Below are 26,330 nucleotides of genomic sequence, written 5' to 3' on the forward strand. Positions count from 1 at the left end.
ATCTGCACGGTCAAGTCTCCATGACCAAGAAGAGAGCGCAAGTGCGTAGCCATCCCCGGTGTAGTCTAGTACCACTACTGCTAGTACCGTTCCCTATTTAACATATGGCCCACAAAGTGAACAACGTACGCACTGAGAAGCCGGCCAGATGAATATGCACCGTTCTTCTTCCCTCGCATTAGCTATGGCGTTCCTAGCTATCGTTTACTGTTTCATGCCGCCGCCATGCTCAGCAGCGTTCCAAGAAGGTGCGTAAAGAACTGTGTGCATGCCATTTTTGTAAGGGAATTTCTAAAATTAGGCGGCCGGAATGATGATTGATCATGTTCATAGGTGTAGCTGTTCTGGACGGATCCCGTATCAATGGACCTCCGTCGCCGCGGTACGGGCCGCCGAGGCAGCCAGGCTATGAGCCCCCGGCCGCTGCTGCCACTTCTGCCACAGCGTAAGACCGTGTAGGCGGCTGCTAAGGCCCCTCACGCATAAAGTAGACCGGAAATCAGAGTGTATACAGTGGTAAATAAAATCCGGATGATTTGTGATATTAATAATTAGTTGTGAAAGTTATGAATAAAGCCACGTTGTTATGTGCGTATGAATAAGCTATCAGTCATATAGGATAACAAGTTTACGATGAATTGCATTGAAAATCCTTATATTTCCAATTACATAAAGAAAAAAACAAATAAAAGATGAGGAGAATACTAACGAATGGGAAGAGACTTCCCAGTATTCTCCTATTATTTCTTATGATGAATCAGGTAACCAGGAGGAGCCTTCTATTCAACCAATCTCATTAATAAGGAGCTCCAAAAGAGGATTGAACCCACACATGTGAAGGAAATATGCCCTAGAGGCAATAATAAAGTTATTATTTATTTCCTTATATCATGATAAAGGTTTATTATTCATGCTAGAATTGTATTAACCGGAAACATAATACATGTGTAAATACATAGACAAACAGAGTATCACTAGTATGCCTCTACTTGACTAGCTCGTTAATCAAAGATGGTTATGTTTCCTAACCATGGACAAAGAGTTGTCATTTGATTAACGAGATCACATCATTAGTTGAATGATCTGATTGACATGACCCATTCCATTAGCTTAGCACCCGATCGTTTAGTATGTTGCTATTGCTTTCTTCATGACTTATACATGTTCCTATGACTATGAAATTATGTAACTCTCATGTGCCGGAGGAACACTTTGTGTGCTACCAAACGTCACAACGTAACTGGGTGATTATAAAGGTTCTCTACAAGTGTCTCCAAAGGTACATTTTGGGTTAACGTATTTCGAGATTAGGATTTGTCACTCCGATCGTCGGAGAGGTATCTCTGGGCCCTCTCGGTAATGCACATCACTTAAGCCTTGCAAGCATTGCAACTAATGAGTTAGTTGCGGGATGATGTATTACGGAACGAGTAAAGAGACTTGCCGGTAACGAGATTGAACTAGGTATTGCATACCGACGATCGAATCTTGGGCAAGTAACATACCGATGACAAAGGGAACAACGTATATTGTTATGCGGTCTGACCGATAAAGATCTTCGTAGAATATGTAGGAGCCAATATGGGCATCCAGGTCCCGCTATTAGTTATTGACCGGAGACGTGTCTCGGTCATGTCTACATTGTTCTCGAACCCGTAGGGTCCGCACGCTTAAGGTTTCGATGACAGTTATATTATGAGTTTATACATTTTGATGTACCGAAGGTTGTTCGGAGTCCCGGATGTGATCACGGACATGACTAGGAGTCTCGAAATGGTCGAGACATAAAGATTGATATATTGGAAGCCTATGTTTGGATATCGGAAGTGTTCCGGGTGAAATCGGGATTTTACCGGAGTACCGGGAGGTTACCGGAACCCCCCGGGAGCTATATGGGCCTTAGTGGGCCTTAGTGGAAAAGAGAAGAGGCAACCAGAGATGGGCCGCGCGCCCCTCCCCTCCCTTGGTCCGAATAGGACAAGGAGAGGGGGCCGGCCCCCCTTCTCCTTTTCCCCCCTCCGCGAATCCTATTCCAACTAGGATTGGGGGGGGGGGGGAATCCTACTCCCGTAGGGAGTAGGACTCCTCCTGGCGCGCCACCTCTAAGCCGGCCGCACCCCCCCCCCCCTTTGAGCCTTTATATACGGAGGCAGGGGCACCCCCTAGAGACACAAGTTGATCCACATGATCATATTCTTAGCCGTGTGCGGCGCCCCCTGCCACCATAGTCCTCGATAATATTGTAGCGGTGCTTAGGCGAAGCCCTGCGACAGTAGTACATCAAGATCGTCACCAAGCCGTCGTGCTGACGGAACTCTTCCCCGACACTTTTCTGGATCGGAGTCCGGGGATCGTCATCGAGCTGAACGTGTGCTAGAACTCGGAGGTGTCGTAGTTTTGGTGCTTGATCGGTCGGGCCGTGGAGACGTATGACTACATCGACCAAACGCTTCCGTTGTCGATCTACAAGGGTACGTAGATCACACTCTCCCCTCTCGTTGCTATGCATCACCATGATCTTGCGTGTGCGTAGGAATTTTTTTGAAATTACTACGTTCCCCAACAACATGATGTGAAGAAGAAAAAGAAAAGACGAAGAATAAAGGTAGAAAGGTATCTCTCCCAAATGATGTTGCCCCTATTTCTCATTGTGATGATTATAATTGCTATACTATTGGTGCTATACTATGTTTGATGAAGATGATGTTTTTGAGAATATATTTGCTGCAATTAATGTTTGTCCCAAGCTTGGGGATGCTACGTTTAATGAAGATGATATTTTTAGTCTCCCAAGTTTTGATATGCAAATTTATAATGATGATAGCATGCCTCCTATTTATGATGATTATATTGATGAAAGTGGTTTTGGAAGAGTGTCAACTTTAGGAAGTAATGATCCCACTATTTTGGAGGATGTTGAATCTTATTATGATAATTATGAAAGTGTATTTGGAGAGGTCATGACTTTATTTAGTGATGATTCCACTATCTTGGAAGAGGTTTCAATCGATTATGATGAGAACAAAGTTGCTACTTATGATAATTATTGTGATGATACATATGCTATAAAAAGTAGTGATGATTATATTTATAAAACTTGTCATGATTGTGATTACCCTTTTTCTGAACATTACTCTTTTAATGTGGAAACAATTTATAGTATTCAAGTCTCTTATGATACTCCCACTATTCCGACAAAGAAGAATTTTGCTTATGTAGAGAGTAGTAAATTTTCTATGCTTGTAGATCATGAAAAGAATGCTTTAGGTGCTGGTTATATTGTTGAATTCATTCATGATGCTACTGAAAATTATTATTAGGGAGGAATATATGCTCGTAGGAATTGCAATAATATAAAGTTTCCTCTCTATGTGCTTAAAATCTTGAAGTTATGCTTGTTTTGCTTTCCTATGCAAGTTGATTCTTGTTCCCACAAGTTGTTTGCTCACAAAATTCCTATGCATAGGAAGTGGGTTAGACTTAAATGTGCTAGTCATATTCTTCATGATGCTCTCTTTATGTTACAATTCTTATCCTTTATGTGAGCACCATTGAAATCATCATGCCTAGATAGGGGCGTTAAACGATAGCGCTTGTTGGGAGGCAACCCAATTTTTATGTTTGTTCCTTGCTTTTTGCTCCTGTTTAGTAATACATAATTCATCTAGCCTCTGGTTAGATGTGGTTTTATGTTTTAATTAGTGTTTGTGCCAAGTAAGCCTTTAGGATCTTCTTGGGTGATTGTTATTTGATCTTGCTGTAAAAAACAAAAAGTATGCGCTCACGAGAATAATTTTCATTTTTTACCAGAGAGCGATAAAATACAATTCAAATTGTAGTAGATTAATAAACAAATTACCTAGGACTTACTAATTTCTCAGGATTTTTGGGGTTCCAGAAGTACTCAAAACCTACAGATTAGTACAGACTGTTCTGTTTTTGACAGATTCTTTTTTTCGTGTGTTGTTTGCTTATTTTAATGAATCTATGGCTAGTAAAAGAGTTTATAAACCATAGAGAAGTTGGAATAAATTATGTTTAACACCAATATAAATAAAGAATTAGTCCATTACAGTACCTTGAAGTGGTGTTTTGTTTTCTTTCGCTAACGGAGCTCACGAGGTTTCTGTTAAGTTTATGTTGTGAAGTTTTCAAGTTTTGGGTAAAGATTCGATGGACTATCGAATAAGGAGTGGCAAGATCCTAAGCTTGGGGATGCCCAAGGCACCCCAAGGTAATATTCAAGGACAACCAAGAGCCTAAGCTTGGGGATGCCCATGAAGGCATCCCCTCTTTCGCCTTCGTTCATCAGTAACTTTACTTGGAGCTATATTTTTATTCGCCACATGATATGTGTTTTGCTTGGAGCATCATTTTATTTTATTTTGTTTTGCTTGCTGTTTGAATAAAATACCAAGATCTGAAATTCTTAAATGTTAAGGAGTCTTCACATAGTTGCATAATTATCCGATTACTCATTGATCTTCACTTATATCTTTCGGAGTAGTTTGCCATTTGCTCTAGTGCTTCACTTATATCTTCTTAGAGTATGGTGGTGGTTTTATTTTGAAGAAATTGTGAAACTATCATGCTTCACTTATATTATTTTGAGAGTCTTTTATAACAGCATGGTAGTTTGCTTTGATTATGAATTTAGTCCTAATATGATAGGCATCCAAGAGGGATATAATAAAAACTTTCATATAAAGTGCATTGAATACTATGAGAAGTTTGATACTTGATGATTGTTTTGAGATATGAAGATGGTGATATTAGAGTTATGCTAGTTGAGTAGTTGTGAATTTGAGAGATACTTGTGTTAAAGTTTGTGATTCCCGTAGCATGCACGTATGGTGAACCGTTATCTGATGAAGTCGGAGCATGATTTATTTATTGATTGTCTTCCTTATGAGTGGCGGTTGGGGACGAGCGATGGTCTTTTCCTACCAATCTATCCCCCTAGGAGCATGCGCATAGTACTTTGTTTCGATAACTAATAGATTTTTGCAATAACTATGTGAGTTCTTTATGACTAATGTTGAGTCCATGGATTATACGCACTCTCACCCTTCCACCATTGCTAGCCTCTCTAGTATCGCGCAACTCCCGCCGGTACCATAAACCCACCATATACCTTCCTCAAAACAGCCACCATACCTACCTATTATGGCATTTCCATAGCCATTCCGAGATATATTGCCATGCAACTTTCCACTGTTCCATTATTATGACACGCTTCATCATTGTCATATTGCTTGCATGATCATGTAGTTGACATCGTATTTGTGGTGAAGCTACCGTTCATAATTCTTCATACATTTCACTCATGCATCATTGCATATCCCGGTACACTGCCGGAGGCATTCATATAGAGTCATATCTTGTTCTAAGTATTGAGTTGTAATTAAATATAAGTGTGATGATCATCATTATTAGAGCATTGTCCCAGTGAGGAAAGGATGATGGAGACTATGATTCCCCCACAAGTTGGGATGAGACTCCGGACGAAAAAAAGAGAAAGGCCATAAAAAAGGGAGAAGGCCCAAAAAAATGAGAATAAAAGAGAGAAGGGACAATGCTACTATCCTTTTTTCACACTTGTGCTTCAAAGTAGCACCATGCTCCATGATAGAGAGTCTCCTATGATATCACTTTTATATACTAGTGGGAATTTTTCATTATAGAACTTGGCTTGTATATTCCAATTATGGGCTTTCTCAAATTGCCCTAGGTCTTCATGAGCAAGCAAGTTGGATGCACACCCACTTAGTTCTTTTGTTGAGCTTTCATACACTTATAGCTCTAGTGCATCCGTTGCATGGCAATCCCTACTCACTCACATTGATATCTATTGATGGGCATCTCCATAGCCCGTTGATACGCCTAGTTGATGTGAGACTATCTCCTCCTTTTTGTCTTCTCCACAACCACCATCCTATTCCACATATAGTGCTATATCCGTGGCTCACGCTCATATATTGCGTGAAGATTGAAAAAGTTTGAGAACACCAAATGTATGAAACAATTGCTTGGCTTGTCATTGGGGTTGTGCATGATTTAAATATTTTGTCTGGTGAAGATAGAGCATAGCCAGACTATATGATTTTGTAGGGATAGTTTTCTTCGGCCATGTTATTTTGAGAAGACATGATTGCTTTGTTAGTATGCTTGAAGTATTATTATTTTTATGTCAATATTAAACTTTTGTCTTGAATCTTATGGATCTGAATATTCTTGGCACAATAAAGAGAACTACATGGATAAATATGTTAGGTAGCATTCCACATCAAAAATTCTATTTTTATCATTTACCTACTCGAGGACAAGCAGGAATTAAGCTTGGGGATGCTTGATACGTCTCCAACATATCTATAATTTTGTATTGTTCCATGCTATTATATTATCAATCTTGAATGTTTTATATGCATTTATATGCTATTTTATATGATTTTTGGGACTAACCTATTAACCTAGAGCCTAGTGCCAGTTTCTGTTTTTTTCCCTTGTTTTAGAGTATCGCAGAAAAGGAAAATCAAACGGAGTCCAATTGACCTGAAACTTCACAGAACTTATTTTTGGAACGGAAGCAATCCAGGAGACTTGGAGTAGACGTCAGGGAAGCTTCAAGGGAGGCACGAGGCAGGGAGGCGCACCCTACCCCCCTGGGCACGCCCCCACCCTCGTGGGCCCCTCGTGGCTCCCCTGACAGATTTCTTTCGCCTATATATATCCATATACCCTAAAAACATCGAAGAGCGGAATAGATCGGGAGTTTCGCCGCCAGAAGCCTCCGTAGCCACCGAAAACCAATCTAGACCCGTTCCGGCACCCTGCCGAAGGGGGGAATCCCTCTCCGATGGCCATCTTCATCATCCCGGTGCTCTCCATGACGAGGAGGGAGTAGTTCTCCCTCGGGGCTGAGGGTATGTATCAATAGATATGTGTTTGATCTCTCTCTCTCGTGTTCTTGAGGTGATACGATCTTGATGTATCGCGAGCTTTGCTATTATAGTTGGATGTTATGATGTTTCTCCCCCTCTACTCTCTTGTGATGAATTGAGTTTTCCCTTTGAAGTTGTCTTATCGGATTGAGTCTTTAAGGATTTGAGGACACTTGATGTATGTCTTGCATGTGTTTATCTGTGGTGACAATGGGATATCATGTGATCCACTCGATGTATGTTTTGGTGATCAACTTGCAAGTTCCGTGACCACGCGAACTTATGCATTGGGGTTGGCACACGTTTTCGTGTTGACACTCCGAAAGAAACTTTGGGGCACTCTTTGAAGTTCTTTGTGTTGGTCGAATAGATGAATCTGAGATTGTGTGATGCATATCGTATAATCATACCCACGGATACTTGAGGTGACATTGGAGTATCTAGGTGACATTAGGGTTTTTGTTGATTTGTGTCTTTAAGGTGTTATTCTAGTATGAACTCTATGATATATTGAACGGAAAGAATAGCTTCATGTTATTTTACACGGACTCTTGAATAGATCGATCAGAAAGGATAACTTTGAGGTGGTTTCGTACCCTACCATAATCTCTTCGTTTGTTCTCCGCTATTAGTGACTTTGGAGTGACTCTTTGTTGCATGTTGAGGGATACTTATATGATCCAATTATGTTATTATTGTTGAGAGGACTTGCACTAGTGAAAGTATGAACCCTAGGCCTTGTTTCAACGCATTGCAATACCATTTACGCTCACTTTTATCATTAGTTACCTTGCTGTTTTTATATTTTCAGATTACAAAAACCATTATCTACTATCCATATTGCACTTGTATCACCATCTCTTCGCCGAACTAGTGCACTCATACAATTTACCATTGCATTGGGTGTGTTGGGGACACAAGAGACTCTTTGTTATTTGGTTGCAGGGTTGCTTGAGAGAGACCATCTTCATCCTACGCCTCCCGTGGATTGATAAACCTTAGGTCATCCAGTTGAGGGAAATTTGCTACTGTCCTACAAACTTCTGCACTTTGAGGCCCAACAACGCCTACAAGAAGAAGGTTGTGTAGTAGACATCAAGCTCTTTTCTGGCGCCGTTGCCGGGGAGGTGAGTGTTTGAAGGTATATCTTTAGATCTTGCAATCGAATCTTTTAGTTTCTTGTTTTATCACTAGTTTAGTTTATAAAAGAAAACTACAAAAAATGGAATTGAGTTTGCCTCATACGCTTCATCTTTTTAATATCTTTCGTGATAATGATGGAAAGAAAAATTGTGCTCAAGTGCTCGAAGAAGAAGTCTATAGAATGTTTGGCACTAAATTTTGGATGATGAGCATGATTGCAATGTTATTAGTATGATCTCTTTGAATATCCATAGTACTAATGATGATTGCACTAGTTATGATGAAAATATCTCTTTTAAGCATGTAGATTTTTGTGGAGTGCACAGAGTTTGCAAGTACAACCAAACAGGGAAGATAGATTTTGCAAGAGGCATAAGTATTTGGAAACTAAATGGTTGCAAGAGAGGCTATATGTTAGTGCTGAAAATTTAAAATATCTTAGCCGTACTTGTGAACTTTGCAATGAACATGGTCATTTAAATATCAAATGCAAATTGTTTCATGATCGAATCATGTCCAAAAATTGTGATGACTTGATTTCCCTTGCACATCATAATGAACTTAGTTTTCTTTTGGGTGATGAAGAAATGAAATGTCAAACTAAGCATATTCTAGAATATAACCTTGAGAAATTCCTCGATATTGATCTAGAAGAAATTTATATGTATTGTGCGATGAATTGCATTGAAAATCCTTATATTTCCAATTACATAAAGAAAAAAAAACAAATAGAAGATGAGGAGAATACTAACGAATGGGAAGAGATTTCCCAGTATTCTCCTATTATTTCTTATGATGAATCAGGTAACGAGGAGGAGCCTTCTATTCAACCAATCTCATTAACAAGGAGCTCCAAAAAGAGGATTGAACCCACACATGATGTGAAGAAGAAAAAGAAAAGACAGAGAAGTAAAGGTAGAAAGGTATCTCTCCCAAATGATGTTGCTCCTATTTCTCATTGTGATGATGATAATTTCTATACTATTGGTGCTATCCATACTATTAATGATGAGAGTGATTATGCTTATGATATGAAAAGGCCCAAGCTTGGGGATGCTATGTTTGATGAAGATGATGTTTTTGAGAATATATTTGCTGCAATTAATGTTTGTCCCAAGCTTGGGGATGCTACGTTTAATGAAGATGATATTTTTAGTCTCCCAAGTTTTGATATGCAAATTTATAATGATGGTAGCATGCCTCCTATTTATGATGATTATATTGGTGAAAGTGGGTTTGGAAGAGTGTCAACTTTAGGAGATTGCAATGATACATGCAACTAAAATTTATCTAGTCACAATTCATGTGTGGAAACCAATGTATGCAAAAAAAAATGTTTTGCAGGTTTGAAAGATAGGGGAGGGGGAGCTAAACCAGTGCCATAGTGCCAATTTTCATAATTTTTTCACAATTGGTTAATTATATGTGTCATTAGGATGGAAATTGCCTTTCTTTACATGTTGGGGTAGGGGGGGGGTACCACAAATAATCTAATAGCATGCAATCTTGTTTGTAAATTTTCCATCTTTTTCAAAGAACAAAATCCTTAAATTTGTTGTCTTCTGACAATTTTTACTTTCATTGTTCGTGGGAGGTTTTGCTTTCATGGGACCATGGAAAGTTTTCTATATGAAACATTACTATTAAACAATATATGCTACAATTTTTTGTGTGTCCTGCATGATTATAATTTTTAGTCCACATTTTTTATATCTTCATGTATGTAGTAAAAATACCTTACAAAATTAATCCACATTTTTTCTGCTAATGTTCTTGAAAATCATAAGTAAATTCTACCTCGTTCCCACTCGTCAAATAATACCAGCAGATTTAATCCACATATTTTACCACAGCAACTTAAAATATAACACCATGGTAATTTTTATTAATTAAAGCATGAAAAATTTTATAAACTAGAGTATAGCTAAGACATGCCATATTTTTGACGACGTAGAAACATATACCACAAGGCAATGTGTATTATGAAGGAAATATGCCCTAGAGGCAATAATAAAGTTATTATTTATTTCCTTATATCATGATAAATGTTTATTATTCATGCTAGAATTGTATTAACCGGAAACATGATACATGTGTGAATACATAGACAAACAGAGTGTCACTATTATGCCTCTACTTGACTAGCTCGTTGATCAAAGATGGTTATGTTTCCTAGCCATAGACAAAGAGTTGTCATTTGATTAATGGGATCACATCATTAGGAGAATGATGTGATTGACTTGACCCATTCCGTTAGCTTAGCACTTGATCGTTTAGTTTGTTGCTATTGCTTTCTTCATAACTTATACATGTTCCTATGACTATGAGATTATGCAACTCCCGTTTACCGGAGGAACACTTTGTGTTCTACCAAACATCACAACGTAACTGGGTGATTATAAAGATGCTCTACAGGTGTCTCCAAAGGTACTTGTTGGGTTGTTGTATTTCGAGATTAGGATTTGTCACTCCGATTGTTGGAGAGGTACCTCTGGGCCCTCTCGGTAATACACATCACTTAAGCCTTGCAAGCAATGCAACTAAATGAGTTAGTTGCGGAATGATGTATTACAGAACGAGTAAAGAGACTTGCCGGTAACGAGATTGAACTAGGTATTGAGATACCGACGATCGAATCTTGGGCAAGTAACATACCGGTGACAAAGGGAACAACGTATGTTGTTATGCGGTCTGACCGATAAAGATCTTCGTAGAATATGTAGGAGCCAATATGGGCATCCAGGTCCCGCTATTGGTTATTGACCAGAGAGGTGTCTCGGTCATGTCTACATACTTCTCGAACCCGTAGGGTCCGCACGCTTAAAGTTCGTTGACGATATAGTACTATAAGTTATGTATGTTGGTGACTGAATGTTGTTCGGAGTCCGGGATGAGATCATGCACACGATGAGGAACTCCGGAATGGTCCGGAGATAAAGTTTGATATATGGGATAATAGTGTTTGGTCACCGGAAGGGTTCCGGAATTCACCGGAAGGGGTTCCGAATGTTTCCCGAAATGTTTGGGTACGAGAACACTTTATTTTGCCCAAAGGGGAAAGCCCACAAGGTTTTTGGAAAAGACCAAAAGGAAGTTTTGCGGAGTCCAGGGGCCAGACGCCAGGTCCCTGGCGTTTGGGTCCAGACGCCGGGAACCCTGGCGTCTGGCCCTGGAGTCCGAGAAGGACTCTTACCTTTCGGATGAAACCGACTTTGTGGAGGCTTTTACTCCAAGTTTCGACCCCAAGGCTCAACATATAAATAGAGGGGTAGGGCTAGCACCCAAGACACATCAAGAAACACCAAGCCGTGTGCCGGCAACCCCGTCCCCACTAGTTTATCCTCCGTCCTAGTTTTCGTAGTGCTTAGGCGAAGTCCTGCGGAGATTGTTCTTTACCAACACCGTCACCACGCCGTCGTGCTGCCGGAACTCATCTACTACTTCGCCCCTCTTGCTGGATCGAGAAGGCGAGGACGTCACCGAGCCGAACGTGTGCAGAACTCGGAGATGCCGTTCTTTCGGTACTTGGATCGGTCGGATCGTGAAGATGTACGACTGCATCAACCGCGTTGATATAACGCTTCCGCGAACGGTCTACGAGGGTACGTAGACAACACTCTCCCCTCTCGTTGCTATGCATCACCATGATCTTGCGTGTGCGTATGAAAAAAACAGAAAACACATTTTTTCCGTTTCCGAAAGGCACATCTCTCGTGGAAGAAAAACCGTGACTTTCGCGAAAGGAAAAAAAAAGAAAATCCGTTTTTTCGCGCAAAAAAAAATTTCGAATTTTTTTTATCGAAAAGGTAAGAAAGACCAGGGGAAAACCAAAACGTCGAAAAAACCCGGAAAAAAACGTTTAAAAAGACGAAAACACGTGCGGAAAAATAAAAAAACAAAATCCGAAGGGAGCGTCCAAAGTGCGACACGTGGTAAATGGCTAAAAACGCATCAAGTGGTGCTGATCATTGCGATGCTCCCGAAGGAGCGCTCGTTAACTAGTTGCTCCCTCGTTTGATAGATTGACCCTACCCAGCTAACGGTTTGTTCGATACAGGAGCCCCGCATGCAGACGGAACGTTTGGGAGATATAAGGGTCCATAAATAAAGTAACAACACAAGCATTTGTCTCAAAAAAGAAGGCAGTTGTTACATTCTTCCTCCATCGACTGCCTTTGCACCCGTAAAAAAGAAAATAAAAACGCGCACGCTGCACCAGGAGGCGCGCCCCAATCTCTAGTTGTACTCGGTTCACTTCACTAATAATCATAGGATACTGGAAACACAAAATTAGTACAGTAGCAGAAAAAAAGGAGGACGTATGAAGCCTTGACAGTAAGATAAAATCCAAACTTATGCAGGCATGGTTCAACGGGAGCGTCCAGCAGGGCCACCTTGTTGGAACCGTTCTCTTACACGGATGAATGAAGGTAGAAAAAGGAGGAGCACACAGTACACTGGAGTTTCATCCGACTTCACAGCCCCGTTATTATTCAGAGCTCCAACTGCCTCACGGCTACAGGCACAAGCACAACACTTAAGTAGAAGATGCACGCGCACAGCTCATCGACCACACCGGCCACTAATCTATGCACCTACGCAGGACCCGGCCTCACAACCGGCCACTAACCGCACGTACTCATCCACTCCTAGAAAAGCTCACCTAGCTAACTAACTCAGCCTTGCATGTAGGAGTAGCAAACTTGGCCAGCACACTCGCCAACGGCCTGCTCTACGTGCCAGACTGAGTACACACGCTACACACATATGCCACGTTGTTGTGTCTCGCACGTTCCGTCCGTCCCGCGCGCCACCGACGCGCCCGACGGCATCAGTGTGTCCCGCGCGCATCCGACGCGCCCGACGAGCCCGACCACACATGCCATGGCTTATTCCAACACACACTCCCTAAGCCACGACCTAGAGGAGTCCGTCGTCGTCGACGTTGTAGCCGCCACCACCCTGATGTCGCTGCCAAGCCTGCCACCGTGCCGCCGTGCCCTTCGCGCGCAGTCCCCACGTCCCCGCACTCCCGCCGCGCACGTACGTGATCTGCGCAACCAGGTCCAGCGCCTCGACGCGGTCCACTCCCGCGGTCCCGACGCGCCCGACGCGTCTGGTGCGCACGCATAACACGCACCGGTCGCGCCCGGCTCGCCGCCGCGCTTATTGCCCTGCACCGTTGCGCCGTCAACCGCAGCGCAGCGCCTCCACGGTCATCGCGCCGAGCCGCCGCGGCCTCTGCGACACCACGCAGGTCCTCCGCGACCTCCTCGTCTCCGCAAACGCTGCTCGTCGTGCGCACGGCATCACGCCACACCGCCGTGGACTCGCCGCGCGTTGCCGATGCCACGCGCTCGCCGCGCGCCCGGCATCACGCCACACCGCCGTGGACTCGTCGCGCGATGCGGACGCCACGCGCTCGCCGTGCACCGTTGCCAAGACCTTCATATCCGCCGCGCACCGCGGGCACCGCGGACGCCGCCGCGCGCCACGGCCGTTGTAGCTTATTCCAACACACCTTACTCAATTCTCAGATCAGGCAGTTGGAGCAGCGGCGGTGGCCCCTTCCTCAGCGGACATGTTTTTGATCTTGCCCTTGCCCTTGGGCCTGCCAGCGGCGACAGCGCCGGCGAAGCCGGGGCCGAGTAGCTTGGGACACAAGAGCGGCGCGCTGATCCCCATGATGGAGACCGTAAAGGGGCGCGCAACGACGACCTTGAAGAGCTTGGCGACACTTTCGGCGCCTGGGGAGCGTAGGTACATCTGGCCGTCCTTGTCCATGGAATAGTCGATGGTGCCTTGTCCTTATCCATGTTGGAGAGCATGATCTCCAGCTTGGCAACATTGGTCTTCATCTCGCCCAGCTGGATGGGGTCAAAATACTTGATGAGCACATGATGCAGGAGGATTGTCCGCTGCTTTGCGGCCGGCACCGCCACGAGTGGCTTTATGGCCTTCTCGGGGACGACCAGCACGGACGCCGCCTTGAGCCGGCTCACGTCATCACTACTAGGGAAAAGCTCAGCAGTAGCGCAGGTTTTGGGTGTATCAGTAGCGCGGGGCGCCCGCGCTACTAATACGGCGCCACAGCTAACTTGTAGCAGTAGCGCGTGTTGACACGTGCTACTGCTATACATAGTTAGCTGTAGTGTGCGTTGCAGTACAACGCTACTGCTAATTATCTGTAGCGGGTCTTATACCCCGCGCTACTACTATTACATTCAAAAGAAAAAGATATATCGATCCCGTGCGTGTTGTTAATGGCAGCAGTTGTTCGATCCAGCAATGGTTGGGGTCGCCGGAGGCATGAACGAGCAGCGGCAGACCAGATCTGGCAGTGGCTGTTGCAGGAGGGCCTGTTTCCATGGAAGAGCAAGGCAGCGGCGTGGGGCTCCTCTTCCCGACCATGCCAGATATGGTCGTCCATGGCGACTACCTGCACGGGCATGGACATGGGATTGTGAGTCAAACCAAAGGGAGAGAGAGAGAGAGAGAGAGAAAACCAAGGGAGAGAGGAAGGAGATGGAGGGAGTAGCGGGGCTGGTCACCGGTGGTTAGGTCTCCGGCGTGGTGGCGCGAGGCGGCGGCCTCCTAGACGCCGGTGGAAGACCGGCGAGCTCCTAGACACCAGTGGCGCGAGGCGGCGCCCTCTTTCGATGCCATGGAGGAGGAGGGCGCATGGGCAAGAGGTCAATGTGAGAACGTATGGAGAGAGAGAGAGAGAGGAGAGAGTGGCGGAAGAGAGGAGGGATTTGGGGGAGGGGGAGGACGGGTGGGGAAAAGATGGTGGGTGTGGATTAGCAGTAGCGCGGTACGTAAAACGCGCTGCTGCTAAGAAAGTAGCAGCAGCGCGCTTTCAGTACAAGCGCTACAGCTAACCGGGGCCAAAAGTGTGCCCGATTTAAAAATTAGCAGCAGCGACCTCAGAAAAACCGCGCTACTGCTACAGCTATAGCAGTAGCGCGGCTGGCGGCACCGCGCTGCTGCTAAATGGAGTTGGGTGGGCACTATCGCTCGATATTTGTAGCAGCACGGGTTACGCCGAGCGCGCTACTGCTAAGCACTTGTCAGTAGCGGGTTTTCCACACCCGCGCTACTGCTAATTAGTAGCAGCGCTCCTTTTTGAGCCGCGCTGCTGCTAAGATTCTGTGTATAGAGTTTTCCCTAGTAGTGCATCGGTGACCTTTATCTCCTTCGGGAGCCACGGGAAGGTCGCATAAAGCCACTCTTGGCGGTGCCGACCTTTGTATCATGGCAGAAATAATTTATATACATGGCATTTTTCTTATACAAAGAATGACAATTATAAGGAAAAATAGAATGGAAATTTTAAATATGCATCTACCATGGCAACTTTGTTCATATTTTCAATACGCCACTACAATGTACATACATGGCATTTTTCTTACACAAATCATGACAATTATAAGAAAAAAATAGAATGGAAATTTTTTAATATGCATCTACCATGGCAACTTTGTTCATACACTTCCCTCTATTAGCTAGCTAACTCAATATATGAAACCACTAAATTAACCCTTCAAAACCCCCTAACCCCCCCCCTTTCAAAAAAAAAAAACATAACCCGCTGCTCCAGCCAGCTCCTGACGCGTGGATGCCTTTTGGTCCTGGTTGGTGTTACCAACCGGGACTAGAGGTCCTCTGCCTAGGCGCCCCGCAACGGCCACGTGGAACCCTTTCTGTCCCGGTTCGTAAGCGAACCAAGATTAATGGTTTTGGGCTTTAGTCCCGACCCTTTAGTCCCGATTCCAGAACCGGGGCTAAAGGGCCTCTGGAACCGGGGCTAATGGGCCGTTTTCTACTAGTGTGTCTAGTTCATTAACCATGTCATGGCAAAAAAGTTATGTGGATTAAGATATGCCAAAATTTTCAAAAATGCATGCCTCATACATCAAATCAAGATTTGAGATATTTCATGGAATTTATCACATGACAAACATGTATGAAAATTTGATGTTCATAACATTTTATCCTTTTTAAGAGTAGGGAAAATTTTACTTTGTGGCATGGCAAATTAACCTATTTCCATGGCAAGTTTACTTTTATTGCCATGAAAAGTTTTTCCTTTTTTTATTTTCCATGGAAATTTTATCTTTACCATATATGGGAATTTTTAATTTAATTGCTCATGAAAAATTTACCTTTTTTGCCGTGGAAAATTTACTTATAGTGCCCTGTAAATTTAATTTACATCCATGAAAATTTTAGTTTCATCGTTTGTGGGATTCTTTGCATGCATGGGACCACGTTAATTTTTCTATATGAAACATGAAAAATTACTATTAAACAATATATGGTACACTTTTTGTGTTCTACGTGATGGCAATTTTTAATCCACATATTTTGTGCCTTCATGTACGTTGTCAAACACCTTACAAAAATAATCCACATTTTCTGTGCTAACGTTTTTAAAATCATAGGTAAATTCTAACTCGCCCCACCCGTGAAATAATACCTGAAGATTTAATCCTCATGTTTTACCACGACAACTTAAAATACACCACCATGGTAATTTTTATTAATTAAAGCATGAAAAACTTTATAAACTAGAGTATGGCCAACACAAGGTAGAAACATATACCACAAGGCCAATGCATATTATATCCTCACCAAATTGCTATGCGTTACATATTTTTGCGTATTTTTTCCTCTGCATTTTTTTGTGGTCTCAACAGTTTTAGGATGCGGTGTTTTGAATCTACAGTAAGACATGGCAAATACTAGGTTTTCCTAGTCGTGCCAGTGCAAGAGGGACATCTTTTCGGCCAGCGTTAATAAGGCTTGTTTTTTGGGCTACTACTTGGCACGTTTTTGGCCCAGCGTTGGATTGATGCAACCTCTATTAGTGAGCGATGGGGTGTTTGGTCACGCTGTTCGATTGATCGACCCTACCCAGCCAACGGTTGGTTCGGTACAGGAGATATCAGGGTCCATAAAATCAAATTAACATCACAAGCAGTTGTCTCAAAAAATAAGGCAGTTGTTACATTCTTCCTCGATTGACTGCCTTTGCACCCAAAAAAATGCGCACACTGCACAGGATGCGCGCCCCAACCTCTAGTTGTACTTGGTTCACTTGACTCATAATCATAGGAAACTGGAAACACAAAGTTAATACAGTAGCAGAAAAAAGAAGATGTATGGAGCCTTGACATTAAGATAAAATCCAAAGTTGTGCACGCATGGTTCAACGGGGCGTCCTGGAGGGCCACCTTAACCAGCACCTTCAGCTCCAAATATAAAATGCTCGATGGGAGGGGTATGTCACGTTGGGGGATCGTGCTGGAGGGTTTCGCCTAGCAAACGAAATCGTTCAATGGATCGACTGCTGACGGTGTGTTCGGTATTCCCTAAAAAAACTGTGTGTTCGGTACAGGAGCCCCGCAGACGGAACGTTCGGGAGATACCAGGGTCCATAGAAAAAGCAACAACAAAAGTAGTTGTCTCAAAAAGAAGGCAGTTGTTACATTCTTCCTCGATCTGACTGCCTTTGCACCAAACAAGAAAAAAACACGCACGCTGCACAGGAGGTGCGCCCCAACCTCTAGTAGTACTGCGATTCACTTCACTAATAATCATAGGATACTGGAAACACAAAATTAGTACAGTAGCAGAAAAGAAGAAGATGTATGAAGCCTTGGCATTAAGATAAAATCCAAAGTTGTGCGCGCATGGTTCAACGGGGGACCTGCAGGGCCACCTTACTCAATTCTCAGATCAGGCAGTTGGAGCCGCGGCGGTGGCCCCTTCCTCAGCGGACATGGTTTTGATCTTGCCCTTGCCCTTGCCCTTGGGCCTGCCAGCGGCAGCGCCGGCGGCGCCAGGGCCGAGTAGCTTGGGGCACAAGAGCGGCGCGCTGATCTCCATGATGGAGATGGTGAAGGGGCGCGCGGCGACGACCTTGACGAGCTTGGCGACACTGTCGGCGCCTGGGGAGCGTAGGTACATCTGGCCGTCCTTGTCCTTGGAGTAGTCGATGGTGCCCATGTCCTCATCCGTGTTGGAGAGCATGGTCTGGAGCTTGGCAACGTTGGTCTTCATCTCGCCCAGCTGGATGGGGTCGAAATACTTGATGAGCACATGATGCAGGAGGATCGTCCTCTGCTTGGCGGCCGGCACCGCCAAGAGTGGCTTCACGGTCTTCTCGGTGACGACCAGCACGGAAGCCGACTTGAGGCGGCTCACGTCATCGGCGACCTTTGTCTCCTTCAGGAGCCTCAGGAAGGTCGCGTACTGGGGTTTTCCGGCGAGCAGCTGCACCACATCGATGGCAGCCAGCGACGCTGGCGTCGCCGCGGCGAGCAGGAGGATTGCGACAAGGACTTTGGACGCCATCGTGGTTGATTGTGGATATGATGGTGATGATCTAGATGTATGGCTCATTATAAAGAATGGGGTTGCAGCTATATTTGTGGAAGAGGTTGTTTCCTCCAAACATTCTGCGGACGGCCAGGCATTGGTTCCGGGTAATTTCACACCCTGGTTTCTATTAATGGAAATCGAAGGTGAGGCCTCTCTTTCTTCAAAAAAATAAATATGCATTGGATCTCATATTGTGGCCACTTCACATCTATACCCCGGTTCTCCGTCCTTTACGTGTTTATTTATAGCTATTACTAAAGAAGGGGATGTGGACTTGGAGTTTTAATCTAGTTCAAGATTTTATATTGCATTTCTATGCGGTTCAAGATTTTGTATTTGCATTTCCATATCCTTTATCACTTCTATATTGATGTACTACATTATTCCTGATTATTATTTTTAAATTTTTGGTACGATTGTTTTTTAAAAACTAACTTAAGATTAGGGGATCCCATATTGCGGCCACATCACATCTATACACAGTTCTCCGTCCTTTACGTGTTTATTTATAGATGTTATTACTAAAGAAGGGGAGTGGACGTGGCGTTTTTATCTAATTCAAGATTATGTATTTGCATTTCTATGTGGTTCACGAATCTGTATTTGCATTTCTATATCGTTAGCACTTCTATAGTGCTGTACTACATTCGGTGGGACCATCCGTGGGCAGTGCAGGCTGCAGGTGGGAGTTAAGGGGTGAACTTAAGGACACAACGATTCGGTGCCCAGGTGCATGAACAGTACAATCAGTTGCAGCGTTAGCAGTGCAAACACGTCTGTTTTCCTAGCGGAGCTAGCCGTTGTATGCAGCAAAGTGATCGGCCAAAGAACGACCATGCACACGGCCAAAGAGCAGTGTGTTACCATTAGCATGCATAAGAAAGGAAGCTTGTACTAAGTGAACTCCGTTGAACGACCATGACCAAAAAGGGCACTCGGCAGCATGGCGTATCCGACGGCATAGCTGCACGAGGACGGGCGGCTTGGCCTTGTTCTGCGTCACCATCGAGGTGTGGCAGAGCTGCACATGTAGCAGATGGGACAACGGCGAGCCATAAGAGCATCTCCAGCCGTTGGCCCCTCAGGGGGCGTGTAAAAGCGCCGCCTGGGGGTGAGCCGGCGCAAAAAATGGCCCTGGGGCGAGTCGATCCCCACCCGTCGGCCCCAGGGTCGCCCCAGGCGCGTATTAAAATAAAAAAAGGAGGACCGTTCGGCGAAGTTATGATAAAAACTAGTTAAATTTCGGCCAAACATGGCAAGTTTCGATGAAATTCGTACATTTTCATTACATTAACCTAATCTAAAAAAGAAAGGGGCTGAAGTTGTCGCCGCCGTCGCCGCCATCGTCGTCGCCGGCCTTCTCCTCCTTGACACGGGCGCCCCTGCTAGACCCCTGCCCGGCGTCGCCATGGCGGACTGGCGGCGGCGCGTCGTCGTCGTCGCTGTCGCATAAGACGACGACCCCGTCTTCATCGCGGCCGCGTCGGCGCTCCTCGAAGCGGCGCAGGGCGGCGCGCTGGCGCTCCTTCTCCTTCTCCCGATGCGCCTTCTCCATCGCAATGGAGTCCTGGCACGCCCATTCTAGGGCCGCGTCGTCGTCGTCGAACTCCGCCTTCACCGGCACCAGCCCCGGCTCCAACTTTGGCTTGACGAAGCGCGGAGGAGCCGACGAGGAGGAGGAGCGCCGGCCACCCTCGTTGATGAGATGCCGACGCTGCGAGTGCGCCGACCGATTGGCGTCTCCGCCGCGGGCTCGGCCTTGACGCCGAGAAGCGCCGGTGTTGCGACGGGGCGGCCCCCATCGCAGGATAGGTCAACGGCGGGTTGTTGCCGTCGTCGAGGTACGCCAGCACGCCATCCAGTGTGCGGCCGGGGACGCCCCACCACAAGTGGCACCCCTCGCTGTTCTTCACGCCGCCGACCACCGCCGCGCCATTGGTGGAGGCCAGGCGCTGCTGCTGGCGGCGCCGGAAGTACGCCGCCCAAGCCGCGTGATTGCCGGCGGCGTACAGGGGGAGGGAGCGCTCGTCGTCGGTCAGGGAGGCGCGTGCGACCTCGACCTCCTCGGCGAAGTACCTGGGCTTCGCCACGGCGTCGGGTAACGGGGGAACGGGCACTCCCCCGTCGGCCCAGCGCGCATGTCCGGCGGCGCCGGGATGTTCGCCTGGAACAGGAGACAGGACTCCTGTTCGCGGAGCGAACGGTGGCCGAAGCCGTTCGCCGCCGCCTCATCTCCGGGGAAGCGCTCTGCCATGGCGACGGGCTCGGCGGTGGTAGAGAGGGAGAGAGAGGGGCTGCCGGTGGCGCTCGGGGGAGGAAGACGGAGACGGAGAGAGAGGGGCTGGGCGGCGGCGAGGGGCGAGTCTGGTGTGGGCACAGGCGACCGCCGGCTTTTATAACCGCTCCGCGCCCGTGTGTACGCGTGCGAGGGAGGGGAGGCGTCGGCGCACCGTCCCGTGAGGCAAGGCTGATCGGCGGCAGCCTTGCCATTGATTCCCCGCGGGAACCGAGGCATTTGGGGGAAGACGAGCCGCCGTGTCCCTGACGCGGCTGGCCTGCGGCTTTTTCGCGCCAAAACAGTTCGCCCTGGCGCCCCCGGGCACCCCCCAGCGCGCCGGGTTCGGCCTGGGTCCGCCGGCGCTGTTTTGGCCCAGGCCGGCGAAAATCGGGCTCCTGGGAGTGCGACTGGGCTATTTTTTTCGGCGCCGACGCAAAAGAAAACACCTGAGGAGGCCTTCCTGAGGACGCGGCTGGAGATGCCCTAAGGAAAGGCCTACAAGCAGCACCGGTGAGTTGTCCATCCCAGCACGAGCGGAGCTGAACGACATACATGAAAGGGAACCGCGTGTCGGCAACTACAAGGACGAGACGAATATTTTTTATGGAGGGACGGGAGTCGTTGAGAATAGCAGGGAAGAAGATAATGACATGCGACGCCATTTTTTTCATCTGCGACGATTTTAAAAAGAGGTCCTAGGTCCTTTTTATAATATAGAAGAAAACAGTGTATGAGAGGAGATTTTTTCACACTGGCTTACTTGCATCTGTGACTTATAAATAATAATTTTATTATTATATTGGATGTATGGGAGGAGATTTGTGGCACCTGCGCTGCCATTGCTCCCACATTTAGGGCTGTTGTAGACTGCTCATCCACCTCATGATTCAGAAAGGTGAAAAGGTTATGTGCATGGTGTTAAAATATATTGCCCGTGTTCTTTCATCAGTTCAGACTTTTGGATGAGTTGGCTAGAGCATTAATTCAATATTGTATCAGAGTCCAGAGGTCTTGAGTTCAAGACCCTGCTAATGCAATATTAAAATAAAAATGATTATGCGGCCTACATCGATCACACGTCTAAGGACTAAAATAGTCTAGACCTGAGGGGAGATGCTCCATCCATCCTATCTCTCATACTTTTTCATTTGACTTTCAATTTTCAATTTATTATATATTTGAGCTGAAAGTTTAATTTATGTTGTGTTTGCATATTCATGATCCTTGTGATGAGGGCTTTGAAATAAGATCATTGAATAACCTATGACAATTTTTAATTTGAACCAAGCTTCAAACTATGAAAACTTGATAAGAACGAATGATCCACCAACAGATGCGGTTGCTCGTAGGCAGGCGGACCAGACGGGCCTTAGAACACGTGTCACTGTCACACACTCTCCATGCCACCACCCTGCCTCCCGTGGTAGAAGAGGAATAACCTACTGGTGCCGCTGCTACCGGAGCCACCGCCCGCACCTCAACACGACACCCAAAGAGCTCGCTGCACCTCTGCCATCACCAGCCCCTCTAGCACCGGGAGAGAGAGAGAGAGAGAGAGAGAGAGAGAGAGAGAGAGAGAGAGAGAGAGAGAGAGAGAGAGAGCCCTGCTGCTATCTATCGCTGGAAGGGGCTTTCCCCCATCCTTCGGCTCCGGCAAGGGAGTAATGGGGGAGGATTTTTGCTCGGTGGCAGTTACAGTTTCGCTGCTCTAGTTGCCCCTGGCAGTGTAGATGTTTTGTGTTCTTTTTATTTTGGAAATGATATATAGCAAACGTCCCACAGGAGCGTAAATTTTTTTTTTTTGAGCGAACGGTCTATGGGACAATCGATCCTGAGTGCGAATCTCAACGTGGTGATATGTGGCAATCGCGGTGGGGCAATGTTTGCTCAAAGTCTGCACATGGCATCGTTCGCTCGCAGGAGGCTCCAGAGCGAACAACATCGTTTACGAGAGGCTCCTAGAAAGCGCGATAATTTGTTCCACAGAAACTAGGGGAGCACGTTCTCTCCTTATTAAGGTCCTTTCTTTTTCACTTCAACTATACCGTGACCGATGGGCCATTTAGTGGCGCGTCAGCTGAAAATGATGCTATGGTGCCGAACTACGCGTCGACGGGTGATGCACGCTGCATGACTTTGATAGCTGACTTCTCTGGTCAATAGATAAAAGACGAAAGAGGAAGATTTTTTCGTCACTATGGGCCACTGACGCTGTTCTCAAGCCAGCGGAACTTTTCCAAGGTTGACGGACGGCAGACTTTGACCCATAGTCTCCAAGACCGTACCACTACCGTATCTTATAATACAAGGCTAGTCACAACGTTGTACTATGCAGCTAGAGAGGATCATGGAGCGCTCTTCTTCTTCCATGGCACGCGGTGTCGTCCTCCTGGCACTCATCTGCTGTTGGTTAGCATGCTCGGCGGCGGCCCAAGGTAACTAATAAACCACTACTCGCAGCTCAGTTGCCGGATTAGGATGATGATTGATGATACATGCAGTTGTTCCGGACGGACGCCGTGAGCCAAGGACTCCGCCGTCGCCACTGCCCGGGAACCAGAACCCGGTGGAGGCTCCGGCCGAGATTGCGTCTCCACCACCGCCCTTGAAGACAACGGCGCTTGCGCCGCACCGCAAGACCCTGCAGCAGGCTGTTTCGAGCGTTCCTCATCTATGAAGCACTGTCCCTCCGATATGTTCTTGTCTATGCATGTACTATTGCTGATGGTGCAAATTAAGGAAATAAATATAGGGTGTGACTAGGGCACATCTAGATGTGACATAACTATGTGACATCTACGAGCCAGTTTCTCGTTGCCGCACATAGCGCAGGCCTTCGCCACTGAGCCGGCTCACTGTACACACCCAAGTGCGTTGTGTTTGAGCACGCAAAGTCATAAAAAATGCAGCGCGTAAAGCTTAAGAGTACCATGTGTCCCACTTTCTTTTGTTAGCATAAAACACGACAAATTAAGAAACATACGTGGATGCCTATAGGTTTAGAAACGGATGTAGTCAAGGTGAGAGCTTGTAGTTTAGTCCAGTACGTGTAAAGCTCGACAGATGATTAGCATTTGTGAACAATTTTTAAAAAGGATCATTGTTTTAAATATTTGTACTTTTTTTAAAACCCCAATCATTTTTCTAAACTTGCGAGCATTTTTTAAAAAACGTGAACTTAATTTGATATTTTTGACCATTTTTTAGAAACCCAAATAACTTTTGAAAAAACAAAATATTTTTTCAAATTCCAAACACTTTTTGAAACAGAAAATGAATAATAAAAATAAAATTAGAAATTATTGTTTCAAAGAAAAAAGTAAAAAGGAAACAAAATCTGGTGAAGAAAAAACAAAAAAGGAATAAACCAGGAAAAACTGTGAAGAGAACAAACAAACAAACCACAACAGTGTTCCTTTTTCGTAAATAGTCCCCAATTCTCTTTTTCATAAATAGTCCCCAGTTCTCTTAAAAAATATGTGTGGGCGAAGGGCCAAAAGACACATGCATGAACAAACTTGTAATCTATATGTATATTTACAAAACTACTTCACTAATTTGATGTAAATCCTATTTACAAAAGTAAATGAAAGATGAAAATATGGCCATGCATTGAATGAAGAAAAATGTTTGTGTATGTATACATAAATGTTCATGCAATTTTTAGAAGTGCTCATGCTCTTTTTAAAAGTGTTGACATATTTTCACAATACGTGTGCATGATGAACATTTTCAACATACATAGAAAACATTTTCTAGAAAAACACCGTTAATATATTTTAAATAGGATGAGCGTTTTTTTAGAACAAGGCAATTTTTATAAAAAAATGATGAACATTTTATAAATACACGATGAACATTTTTTTAAACACCGTGAACATTTTCGAAAACACAAAAATCGCATGGTGGAGGAAAATCAAAAGGGGGAAAAAGATAAGCTAAGGGTGGAGATGCAACTGAGTCCGGGCAAGTTGTGTCTCAAGAGTGTACAAACAACTGGGCCGGGCAAGTTTGGTGTCGAGGGTGGACACGGAACTGGGTTGGGGTCGGGGCAAAGTGCATGTTGATGGTGGACATGCAACTGGATCAGGTTAGGACAAGTTGTGCATCGATGGTCGACAAACAACTAGGCAAGGCAAGTAGCATGTCGTGGACGGACATGCAACTGGGTCGGGCGAGTTGTGTGTCTAGGGTGGACATGCAACTTAGTCGAGTCGGCAAGTTGCGACTCGATGTTGGACTTACAACTGAGACAACTACACAAAGCTACGAGACCAGTTGAGAGCCGATGGTGAACTGCATCTAGGAAAACTATGAGCCTAGTTGCGAGTCGAGGGTGGACTTGCAACTGGGACGAAAAACAAACTACACTCCTAGTTGCAAGTCGAGGGTGGACTTGCAACTGGGTTAAAAACAAACTATGGGTCTTGTTACGAGTCGGGGTGGACTTGCAACAGGGATTAAAAATAAACTATATGCCCAGTTCCGAGTCGAGAGTGGACTTGTAACCGGGATGAAAAACAAACAAACTATGGGCCCAGTTGTATGTCGATGATGGACTTGCAATTAGCACTACATAGAACTACGATACCAGTTGCGAGTCGAGGATGGACTTGCAGCTGGGGGCCTCGACAAATACACACACATCCTAGTTGTGAGTCGATGTTCGGCTTGCAACTGGGGACACTCGACACACACACACACACACACACACACACACACACACACACACACACACCCTAGTTGTGAGTCGTTGATCGGCTTACAACTGGGGGCCTCGACAAAAACACACACCCTAGTGGCGAGTCGATGGTTGACATGTAAATGTGGACCCTCCACAAACACACACACACACACACACCCTAGTTACCATTCGATGATTGACATGACACTGGGGACCCTCGACAAACACACACACACCCTAGTTGCGAGTCGATGGTCGTCTCACAACTAGGGGCTGCGAGTCGATGATCGGCTTGCACCTAGGGACCCACGACGAACACACACACCCCTAGTTGCGAGTCGATGGTCAACATGCAACTAGGGACCCTCGACAAACACACACTCCCCTAGCTAGGACTCGATGGTTGACATGCAACTGGAGACACCGACGAACACACACTTCGCTAGTTGCAAGTCGATGCTCGGCTTGCAACTAGGGACCCTCGACAAACACACACACCCCTAGTTGCGAGTCGATAGTCGGGTTGCAATTGGGGACCTTTGACAAACATAGACCCCTAGTTGCGAGTCAATGGTTGACATGCCACTCCAGACCCTCGACAAATACACACACACATACCCCTAGTTGCGAGTGGATGGTCGGCATGCAACCGGGGGCCTCGACAATCGCACACACACACACACCCTAGTTGCGAGTTGATGATCGACATGTAACTAGGGACCCTTGACAAACACACACTCCCCTAGTTGCAAGTCGATGGCCAGCATGCAACTAGGGACCGTCGACAAACACACACACCCACCCTTAGTTGCAAGTCGATGGTTGACATGCAACTGGGGACCCTCGACAAGCACACACACACCCTTAGTTGCGAGTCAATGGTTGTCATGCAACTGGG

At 45.7% G+C, this 26,330-nt stretch overlaps 1 protein-coding gene and 1 pseudogene across 1 annotated transcript; both read right to left on the reverse strand.

Moving 5' to 3' along the window:
• Positions 1-13,622: 13,622 nt before the first annotated feature.
• LOC123056579 (fasciclin-like arabinogalactan protein 3) lies at positions 13,623-14,514 on the reverse strand (annotated as a pseudogene).
• A 3,010-nt stretch (positions 14,515-17,524) lies between these two features.
• LOC123059789 (fasciclin-like arabinogalactan protein 3) lies at positions 17,525-18,487 on the reverse strand. Its single transcript, XM_044482277.1, has one exon. The coding sequence runs from the start codon at positions 18,441-18,443 to the stop codon at positions 17,826-17,828; it is 618 nt and encodes a 205-aa protein (XP_044338212.1). The 5' UTR covers positions 18,444-18,487; the 3' UTR covers positions 17,525-17,825.
• Positions 18,488-26,330: the final 7,843 nt, after the last annotated feature.

Source organism: Triticum aestivum, chromosome 3A (assembly GCF_018294505.1).
Source record: "Triticum aestivum cultivar Chinese Spring chromosome 3A, IWGSC CS RefSeq v2.1, whole genome shotgun sequence".
Taxonomy (NCBI): Eukaryota; Viridiplantae; Streptophyta; class Magnoliopsida; order Poales; family Poaceae; genus Triticum; species Triticum aestivum.